The 10,943-nt window shown below is 39.7% G+C and overlaps 1 protein-coding gene across 1 annotated transcript; it reads left to right on the plus strand.

The window, feature by feature from the left end:
* Window positions 1-675: 675 nt before the first annotated feature.
* On the plus strand, window positions 676-5,974 carry LOC124045067 (histone-lysine N-methyltransferase SUV39H1-like). The gene is made up of 6 exons (XM_046364294.1): window positions 676-751; window positions 1,386-1,531; window positions 2,244-2,906; window positions 3,122-3,268; window positions 3,651-3,780; window positions 4,815-5,974. The coding sequence occupies exons 1-6, from the start codon at window positions 733-735 to the stop codon at window positions 4,946-4,948; spliced, it is 1,239 nt and encodes a 412-aa protein (XP_046220250.1). The 5' UTR covers window positions 676-732; the 3' UTR covers window positions 4,949-5,974.
* Window positions 5,975-10,943: the final 4,969 nt, after the last annotated feature.

Below are 10,943 nucleotides of genomic sequence, written 5' to 3' on the forward strand. Positions count from 1 at the left end.
GATCGGTGTGGAAGAACTTGACTGGCCTGCACAGAGCCCTGACTTCAACAGCATCGAACACCCTTGGGATGAATTGGAACGCCAACTGCGAGCCAGGCCTAATCGCCCAACATCAGTGCCCGAGCTCACTAATGCTCTTGTGGCTGAATGGAAGCAAGTCCCCGCAGCAATGTTCCAGCATCTTAGTGGAAAGCCTCCACAGAAGAGTGGAAGCTGTTATAGCAGCAAAGGGGGGGACCAACTCCATATTAATGCCCATAATTTTGGAATGAGATGTTCGACAGGCAGGTGTCCACATACTTTTGGCCATGTAGTGTACTGTAGGTCTCATATTGTCAAATATAATGTCAAACAAATATGAAGTAGTTTACGTCCCCCAGGCATGTAGTGAGAGCCACGTTTTGAAACAATGTGTCTACTGTGACCTCTTAGTGATTCACATTTTTCCAATGGTTTAATTAATAAATAAGAATATACATGTATTTTCCCCCCCAATATTATATTATCTGAACATTAGAGTGGGAATATGCATATTCTTCTCTTTCTATACCTTGCTGACCTTGCAAAAATACTTACATCCTTACAAAGCTTCGCATGCAGCAACAGTTTTTTGCTGCTCCAATAGAAATACCGCTACAATATGCTCCATCCAATCAACAGCATGAAACAGCTGCTTCCTCGAAAGTCTTTACCCCAATCGAAGGATTGTTCCATTTTGGCGGTGCGGAAAATATGGCGGAAGATTTGAACGGTAAGGAGGGTGGGAAGTTAATACATGTATATTTGTTGTGTTTTGAGGATATTGTGGCTGTTTGAACTGATCAAATGTTACACTTAATTCTGTGACCTTTAATACACGCTTGTCATGGAATATTTAGCATTGATAAAGCAATAACAATGACATTGAGTAAGCAGCTCTATCTGCGCACTTCGATTGTGTGGTCTTTTAAAAAATGAATTGTAGCGGATAACGTTTTAGTTAAAAGCTAAACGAATGCATACGGATATCGAATAACTAGTAACTAAATGATCGTAAGCTGCATGGCACTATAAAGCGTAAATTCGAGGAAAATCGGACCTGTTTTCAGACAGCCATAGCTACTTGCAAACAACGGAGAACTTCATAACGCGCCAAAACACAGACCTCGTTGAGGAGCTAGTTAGCTAGAAATGTCTGGCAGTGTCTGCAAGCTGTCTTGCAAGCGTTTCACATAACCCGTTAGCCTGCACAATTCCAAATTAAAACAAATAAGTATATGTTTAAGATGAGTATATTTAATTGTCTCGTTCATTTGTTGCCTTCTAAACCCAACTCAGTTGGCAACTATTAGCTAACGTAGCTAGCTAAACATGGTGGCTACAATTACACAATTACAACATTGCAGGTTGCAGCGTATCCTGCAAGCTGTCTTTGGACGACCTGCAGGCTGTCTGCCGCCGGGAAAGGCTCCACTGTAAAGAACTACAGGTGAACAAGCATAACATCGATGACTATGAGGTTGAGTACCTCTGTGACTACAAGAAGTCTAAGGTGAGTGAATTAATTCACAATGGGACTATGATGGCTGGGACAAGTCCTCCGTAGAGTTATCTCGAACATTACAACTGTCAGTTGGTGTGGTTCCTTTTAACTTTTGGTTTCGTATGGATACTGAGAGAGACAGCCGTTACAGCACGCAATAACTACATCAAGCTTGTAACTCGACAAATTTATGTGGTGCATTTTCAGTTTGTTTTGGTTTCAGATGATTTTGTACTCGAATAGAAATTAAGGGTAAAAAATGTAGTGCCGTTTTGGAGTACAGGCAATCCGGAATGAATTGTGAATAATGAGTGAGAGGCACGAAGGTCATAACCCCAAGACATGCTAACCTCTCACAATTACCAATAACAGGACAGGTTAGCATCTTTTTTTGGGGGGGGTTGTTGTGTATGATATTTATCCGTCTAACTTTCTCACTTATTAATAACTATTAATGTAGAAGTGTTTTGAAACATACTCTATTCATATTTACAATAAGTGGCTCCAAAATTACTATTAAAGCTGACAGTCTGCACTTTAACCTCATAGGCATTGTATCATTTAAAATCCAAAGTGCTGGAGTACAGAGCCAAAACAACAACAACAAATGTGTCGCTGTCCCAATACTTTTGGACCTCACTGTAAAATGTACCACGATTAATATAATTATTTTGTGGCTTAATACGCAATCCAAGTCATGTGTACTCTTGTCATCTATCAGGAGCAGGAGTTGTACCTGGTCAAATGGAAGGGCTTCCCTGAGTCGGCCAACACTTGGGAGCCCCGCAAAAATCTCAAGTGCAAGAAGCTGATGACTCAGTTCCATGAGGACATGGAGCGTGAGCTGAGGCGGCAAAAGAGACGGACCACCTGTCCCAAGCGGCTGGACAAGGACGTAGCCTGGATGCTGGTGCAGAAAGCCAAACTCCGCCAGAGGCTCCAGCGCTGGGAGGCCGACTTGAACAAGACGCGCAACCACCCAGGCCGCATCTTTGTCCTGAACGAGGTGGACCTGGACGGCCCGCCCAGGGACTTCACCTACATCAACACCTATAAGGTGGGCGAGGGCATCGTGCTCAATGAGATGGCCGTTGGCTGTGAGTGTAAGGACTGCTTCAGTGATCCGGTCGGAGGCTGCTGCCCCGGGGCCTCCCTCCACCGCCTGGCCTACACTGACAAGGGCCAGGTGCGAGTGCGTGCCGGGGAGCCCATCTACGAGTGTAACACCCGCTGCAGCTGCGGTTCTGACTGCCCCAACCGAGTGGTCCAGAAGGGCATTCCATTCGACCTGTGCATCTTCAAGACTGGGAACGGCCGAGGCTGGGGCGTGCGCGCACTACAGCACATAAAAAAGAACACCTTTGTCATGGAGTACGTTGGAGAGGTAAATAGTATAAAGTATTGGCTAATACTTTAGGTAAAATGTATTGGCCTATGTCAACTGCATTTACCAGAATGAGCTATTCTGTCATGAAAATGTATAAATTGGATTGGAGTAATGGACAAGGAACATTAGACAAACGTTGTACTAGTGCTGTGTTTCTATTACGGGTGTTTGTGAACAGTTTCTGAAGTGGTGTGTGCATCTTGTTTGTCAAGATCATCACATCGGACGAGGCGGAGAAGAGAGGACACCTGTACGACCGGCAGGGCGCCACCTACCTGTTTGACCTGGACTACGTGGAGGACGTTTATACAGTAGACGCTGCTCACCATGGCAACATCTCCCACTTTGTCAACCACAGTGTGAGTGGCACATTATCATATATGTTCACCTTTCAAACCTTGAGGCATACATGCAGAGTAGCCAAAGCACCATGTCGTACCTTTTTGGTAGTAGTATATTTTAGTATTCTAGGTGTAAATGAATCGTAGACACCGCAGAATGGAAGCGGTTCAACCCATGGATGTTATAGTGTTGCACTGTAATATGCTTCCTCAAACAGCATGAAGTGCAGCAAATTTGTCTATTATAGAGCATGTTTTCTCAAAGTTGTATGAAAATCTGAATAGAATTGTGTTTATGAATGTATTATAAGCAGTAGGCTATTCTGAAATAAAGCATTAATTGCTGTAATGTGTCCTTAAAGTATGGACCTTTTTAAGTTGTCTCTTCTCTGTTTTGCAGTGCAACCCCAACCTGCAAGTATACAATGTGTTTATAGACAATCTGGATGAGAGGCTCCCGAGGATAGCTTTATTTTCAACACGCCCCATCAGGGCAGGAGAAGAGCTCACTTTTGACTACAAGATGCAAAGTAAGTGTGAAGTTTTACTGCCTGACATGTAGGGCTGTGACGATACTAGGAAAAATATATTTTTTACATTTAAAAAATGTAAACACAAAGCAGACCAATTGCTTTGGTCCTTTAAAAACCTGCTATATGTAAAATATATAGTGTATTATAACTTAGAAAATAAATACATGGGACTCTGGATGACAACATAATGATGTTTGTTTCCAACATTATGGCTGTTTTCCTAAAGAAGGTAAATCTGCTTTGTGTTTTGTTTACTTGTCACGACACTAATGAGTATCGCGATTCTGGTTTCGTCCCGGCTCTACTAGCATGACCTCAACATGACAGTTTACACATTAAAGGTACAGCTACTGTTACTAATATCAACCGAAAGCAACAAGTCACTTGATTTTCCAACAGTTGATCACCACGTGGGTGATTCTTTCGAGCAGCAAGCCCACAGCACGATAGGTAGTGAATTTATCAACATCCAATATAGCATCGGCTGGAAGCTATCGTGAGCCTCTATTGGTAATTGTGATGCAATATCGCTGGAGATTTGCATAGAGTTCAGCTTTCTCAATTGTTTTGCATCGCTCTCTTCGCTTTGCACATTTCACCTGGCTCATTGAAAATGAATAGGCTCTTGTCATTTTGTCATCACCCATCACTGCTAGTGTGCATTGCAGGTAACTTGCTAGCTACTTTCACTAACTATAAAGGTGGGAGTGGGCACCAAATGTGTCATATTACCTAAACTCAATCCTTTCAGGGCTAGGTAGGAGAGTGCAATTGGGAAAACCCTTTTTTTGTACTACAGTAAAACATTAATTACATTGAGTTATGCAATTTCAGTGAACACTGGACATTTCAACATTAAACTTTATTTAGCGTTTCAGTCTTGAGTTTGTTTGATTGCTTGGGAAAAACAATTTTCATATTTGGCTTGTTAAGCAGTTTGACAATTATGTGGTGCAGGTGAGCTAACCATAATGCATATATCTCAGATGTGCTGTCTTGGCTGAATTTGACTCTTGACATTGTCATTGCAGTTGATCCAGTTGATGCGGAGAGCACACGGATGGACTCAAATTTCAGTTTAGCGGGACTCCCAAGCTCTCCCAAAAAGCGGATTCGGGTGGAGTGCCGGTGTGGATCTGACACATGTCGGAAGTATCTCTTCTGATATGGATTGTAAACGGAACATCAAAGCTTGAACAGACACTGTGTAATATTTCGGGGAGTTATGAAAATTGTACGGCTTTATTTGTATTTGTCAACTTTTTCTTTTCTTTTTTTACTTTCATCAACTTTTAAGCCTCGTTGGTGCGTTGGGTGATATGCTGCATTTTTGTAATATTATTCTTTTTTTAACTTCATTTTAAATGTCCCCAAATGTATCTAGTATGTTGGTAAACCATTTTAGTAAAACAATGGCCAATATGACCTAAATGAACCCGCTTAAACATACATTTTACACATCTGGATTTTAGAATTTCTTCAGCGCTTACATATCTGTTGTGCACTTGTCATTTTGTCTGTGTTTGAGAATTCAAAATCTCAACCTATAAATTCAGTGGAACATAGTCACTGCAAATTCTATGGTGCCCAGTCATTTTCACTAGCAGTTCTTCCTGTCTCAAGTTTATTGAGCTTCAAGCCTCGTTGTTGGAAAGAAACACTATAAGGTGTAAAAGGTGTGCTTTTATACTGATATGCTTTCAATCACTTGAGAAAATGATTAAGTTGCAATTCTTCCCCACTTCTTGTAGATAGTGCTGTATTTTGTCCTGAAATAATGTTTTGGAATTTTGTGTACCTCCAAACTGTCCTAGTGCTTTTTTTGTTTTTGAATTGCCCTACTTTTTCTTAAATGTGAATGAATCCCCCCCTGACACTCCCGTTTTGTTGTCCTTCAATTGGTTGTTTGTGAGCTGCAGTATAATTTCACAACAAGCCACACCATGAAACAGCTCTCCATGGTTTAACCTATTCGTGAATCAGATGAGAAATGTCCTTTGTGTGGAAGTCAATATTATTGTTCATGTAGTAATGTGATGGCCAAACAAAGCTGTTCCTTTTTTTTTCTTTTTCTTTTCCGTAGTCATTTATATTTAACTTTTTTTTTTTTAAATTCACGTTCATTTGTATCAAAAATATTTCTTAAGGTTTACAGCCAGCAAAAACATTGTAAATAAAAGTTTTAATCTGATTTATTCTTCTGGACAATATTTTGAGTGATGCAGCACTAAAAGTGTAATGTAAATGTAGCTGAATCAAAATGTAATGTTTACAATTCATTTGAGTACAACCTCCACACCACTAGATGGAGCAGCTGCATTCCTATGACTTCACATCAAATCCCCCAATAATATGGTGCTGCTGTAGCTACAGTGAGTGTACAAAACATTTAAGAACAACTTACTTATATTGAGTCCCCCTCTTGTCCTCAGAACAGCCTCAATTTGTCAGGGTATGTACTCCAAAAGGTGTCAAAAGCATTCCACAGGGATGCTTCCCACAGTTGTCAAGTTGGCTGGATGTCCTTCGAGTGGTGGACCATTCTTGATACACATGGGAAACTGTTGAGTGTGAAACCTAGCAGCGTTACAGTTCTTGACACAAACCGGTGTGTCCGGCACCTACTACAATACTCTGTTCAAAGGTACTTAAATATTTTGTGTTACCCATTCACCCTCTTTTAAGTGGCACACACAATCCATGTCTCAATTGTCTCATGGCTTAAATCCTTCTTTATCCTGTATGTTCCCCTTCATCTACAGTGATTGAAGTGGTTTTAACAAGTGACGTCAATAAAGGATAGCTTTCACCTGGTCAGAATGTAGATATTTTAGGTTTTTAAACTCAACATCAAGCAATGGTATTCTCATTTATTATTATTATTATATAGATTTTTTACATATCTAAAAACCTGTAGCATGATTTCTATACTGGTGATACCCAATAACTGAAAATGTATACTTTCCTTTTATAGTTGTCCTGACATTAAGTATTAGCACTAGCTCAATTGGCAAAAATATGACATGTCTGGGTCGACAGTAATTTTGTTCTATCAACATTTAGACAGCAATACCTGTATTTTCCATCTGCCTTTCAGTGAAGAGTAGTGCTTGTCCCTCTATGTATGTCTCACACACAACACCTCCCTCTATGTCCCTCCACTGCCTGTTCTTACCTCCCACTCTAACAGATGAAATCACCAGGCCACAGCTCCCTCCGCTCTTGGTTCAAGGATATGTACTGGAGCTCTTTTTAGTCAAGGATGTATAGGCAGTAACTGGCATTAGGGAGCACAGCACAGGGCCTTTTCCCTTCCCCTCAACGTAGAGGAACTTTTCCCTTTCCCTCTCAATTTAGAGGAACTGCACGTGTAAAAAATGTGCAATTCAATGGTTTAAGAAGACACACTCGTTGCATCAGGTTTTTGAATGAACCTCATTGGTTTTAGCACATTCAATTTTCTGTGTCAGGAACAGGCTGAGGGTGAAAAATACTTGAATAAGCATTTGCAGGACTGACATTTTTCAAAATGCAACGAGGCTGCTCCCTGTTAGCTATCATGGACTATCATATCTCAGTCCTCAGAATCTTCTGGTCAGGCAGTTGGCTCTGGTTAGCATTAGCTTTACTTAGGAATTCAGATGTCTGCAGCAGGATATCCATGGGGGGCTGCATTAGGCTAGGTGTCTGCTGGGTGAGAGGGCATGCCTGGGACCCTTATTGAATTGGCTGGATTTATGGAGGATCAGAGATGGAAATGGAGAATTAACCAAAGCACCCAGATTGCCCCTGTCTGGAACAGGCATGTGCAAGAACAGGGATTTGATTATATGAATGGACTGACTAGAGAGTCGTTTTCAGGTTGCTCATCAACAATGAGCAACCTGTATGAGGATATATGACAAATATTAATTCCCTAAAGAACCATTAGAAATATCTAGATTTGTTTAATACTTTTGTCATATTGAAAAAAATCTATACATTATTTTAACCTTTATTTACCTAGGGAAGTCAGTGAAGAACAAATTCTTATTTACAATGATGGTCTACCCCGGCCAAACCTGGACGACGCTGGGCCAATTGTGTGCCGCCCTATGGGACTCCTAATCATAGCCAGATGTGATGCAGCCTGGATTCAAACCAGGGACTGTAGTGAGTCCTCTTGCACTGAGATGCAGTGCCTTAGACCGCTGCGCCACTATGTACAGGTATGTCTATTTAATTTCAAGCATGTGGGATAGCATCAGTTGTAAGTTAAATTGAGGGGAAGCTTCCCAAGTTTGATGCCAAAAGTAGGTATAAAGGAAAGATGACATCAAAAGTTGAAACAGTTAATATTATGGATCTGCGAACTGATCATGAGCTTCTTTCTACCCACAAGTGCTGATCATCTAAAAGACAGATTAAATGACAAAATGTATGCTAATCTGGGGCTTTGTAAACTCTTGACAACTTGGTGACCTTAAATATGGATAACAAGGCATGGAAAAGGAAGACTGTATGAACCCTGTGAACTCATACTTTTGTTGCAGGGTTATGTCCTCTTTCTGTTGCGTGGGCTAAAAAACATTATGAGTGCAATACACAAAATAAGTGTTAGCATTAATATCCCAGGTGAGGAGCAACATACTCTAGATGAGAATGTTTTATGCCCTGAATCAATATTCAAATGAATGTGACGTTACTCTTGACTACTGGTTGTAAATTTGGGTGTCTTGTCTTTGGTTTCAAGGCATATAATAAAATGTTGTACTTGCTCCTTACTTTTACATCTTGTGTCCATATCCGCACATAAGGAATGTGTTACATTTAGTAATTGCAATCTGTCAATAGTTTCAAAGGAAATTTATTTTTTCATTACAAAAACCAACAACAAAAATCCTAAATGGCCAGAGACATGCTTAACAGCTCAACCATTTTCTTTTTAAATAATACAAGAAAGAAATGGAAATCACACACTCTGACTTGCTGCTTCCATAATATTTAGGGGTTTAAAGACATTTATATAGGTATCCTTCAAACCTCCTCTTGTATTTTACGTTTGATATTCATCTGCAGATTGTTCTGTGAGCTTTGACATTTTGGGGTCCAGTTTAAAGGGTAAAGTTTTTAAAAAAGTGTTTAAGTTCTGAAATTCAGGATTTGTTCTGCTATCCAGAGACTATTCTTATGATTCTGTATTTTCATAGATTTCATGTATAATAACACTGTGGATGCACACGTGAAATTTCTTATTTTAAATTCACAACATAAGTATGTATGTACTCTCTCCACATACAGGGTCATAATAACTACAGCTACACTGTAAAATCCATGAACTTAGATGAAACATTCAATTAAATATTAAGAAGTCAAATTGTCTTTTGGATGGCTTTGGGCTTTTACAAAGCCCAAACACTACAGAAGAGATAGAAATTGAACCAGTTCTATGACTAACACAATGCAGTGTATTTCAAACCAAACAAAAATCATGTATAACATTATTTTATATGATGTTATTCCTTTCACTGAGACACATTGGAAATGAATAAGAGTGCAATAATCATAGTGTCTGTGTGGATAGAACCACTCACCCCAAGACAATCTCAAACTGTCTTCAACCTTTATATTCCCATACAAGCAATAACATAATCCCCATTCAGACAGAAGGCTCTGTAGTCCAATTTAGAGGAACTGCACGTGTAAAAAATTTGCAATTCAATGGTTTAATTAAGAAGACACACTCGTTGCATCAGGTTTTTGAATGAACCTCATTGGTTTTAGCACATTCAATTCTCTGTGTCAGGAACAGGCTGAGGGTGAAAAATACTCAAATAAGCATTTGCAGGACTGACATTTTTCAAAATGCAACGTGTTTCTGGCCATTCCTATTCCCCAAATATCCTTGGTTTTCATCCCTCTAGTCTAGCCTCTAAACATACACACCATCATACTTACGTACAGAAACACTCACACACACATGCATGGTAAAAATATGATGACCGGGACCCCCCCCCCCTCCCACCCGCCTTCAATTCCAAGTTAGTCCATGGTCCATATAATACACATTAAATAGTACAGAGGTCACAGTTAATTTACAAAAGGTAGTGTGCCTGAAGCAAAAAAAGCACTGTCAGGCATTTCTGCTTATCAAAAAATCACTCCCTCCTTCCCCCCCAACACCAACCAACCCCAAAATTCACACATCTTTTTTCATTCCTTGTTTTCACAGATCAATACACAACACCAGACTCATCCCCTCCCACTGATAAGAGAAGAAACAACAACAAAAATTCTGAAAGAAATCCACAATAATCCAGGAAGGGCTTTTGTTAATTCCATTAATTGTCCGTTTTGGATTAAAGTTTCCTCTGTCCTTTGTACACTCCAGTGTTACAATTTGGCAAGTGTTTTTTCTCTAATACCATCCTTGTTAAAGTTTTTGACAGGAGCTTTTACTTTTAGGTTGCGAGGGGGAGAGTTATGTGTTCCCACCGAAAGTCATTAATTACACAGTGTTGTGTTTCCCCATTAGTTGGAATAATCCCTTGATGTTTATTACTTCAACACATAGAGGCATACAGCTGTCAACTCTTTCTTGCATTGGTTAGAAACAAACCTTTTTTTCTTTTTCTTTTACAGAGTAAGGCCATAACCCAGATAATAGAAATAACAATTCAAAGTTATGTTGCTTTTTCACTGTTATTGTTAGTTTGTGTCATTGTTATTGTTTGCAGACAACAGTGGACAATTAGAAAACCAAAAGAAACGTACAGTTGTACCCACAAAGGGATAGTATCACGTTCCAAACCTCTCCTTGACATTCACTTAAAATATTACATTCTCTGTGTCCTGGCCTACACCTGGTTAGCACTCTGGTTCAATTCTAAATCATGTTAAGAAAAAAACAATTGATTTATCATACTCCAATGTGCAAAAACATAAATGGGCAAGTTTCCCCCCCACCCCTCTTCCAAGACCTTCGTGTGAAGTGATGATGTCATCAAATATAAAGAACTTTATCCTATCTGAAGATATCAACATTCTTATTTAGCTTTTATGAACATTACTATCAACTGTCTTTTTAAACAATTTGCGAGATTTCCAAGGTGTTCAATCATCTGTAACAATACCACCTGCAGCAACAGGAATTTAGAAAGAGCACTGAGCATTTTCTGTCA

Source organism: Oncorhynchus gorbuscha, linkage group LG10, assembly GCF_021184085.1.
Source record: "Oncorhynchus gorbuscha isolate QuinsamMale2020 ecotype Even-year linkage group LG10, OgorEven_v1.0, whole genome shotgun sequence".
Lineage (NCBI taxonomy): Eukaryota > Metazoa > Chordata > Actinopteri > Salmoniformes > Salmonidae > Oncorhynchus > Oncorhynchus gorbuscha.

Excerpts from the sequence above, each read along its gene's own strand:
- LOC124045067 (XM_046364294.1), top strand. Across the intron at positions 1,532-2,243 it reads GTGACTACAAGAAGTCTAAG|GAGCAGGAGTTGTACCTGGT; the intron begins GTGAGTGAATTA and ends GTCATCTATCAG. Across the intron at positions 3,781-4,814 it reads TTTTGACTACAAGATGCAAA|TTGATCCAGTTGATGCGGAG; the intron begins GTAAGTGTGAAG and ends TTGTCATTGCAG.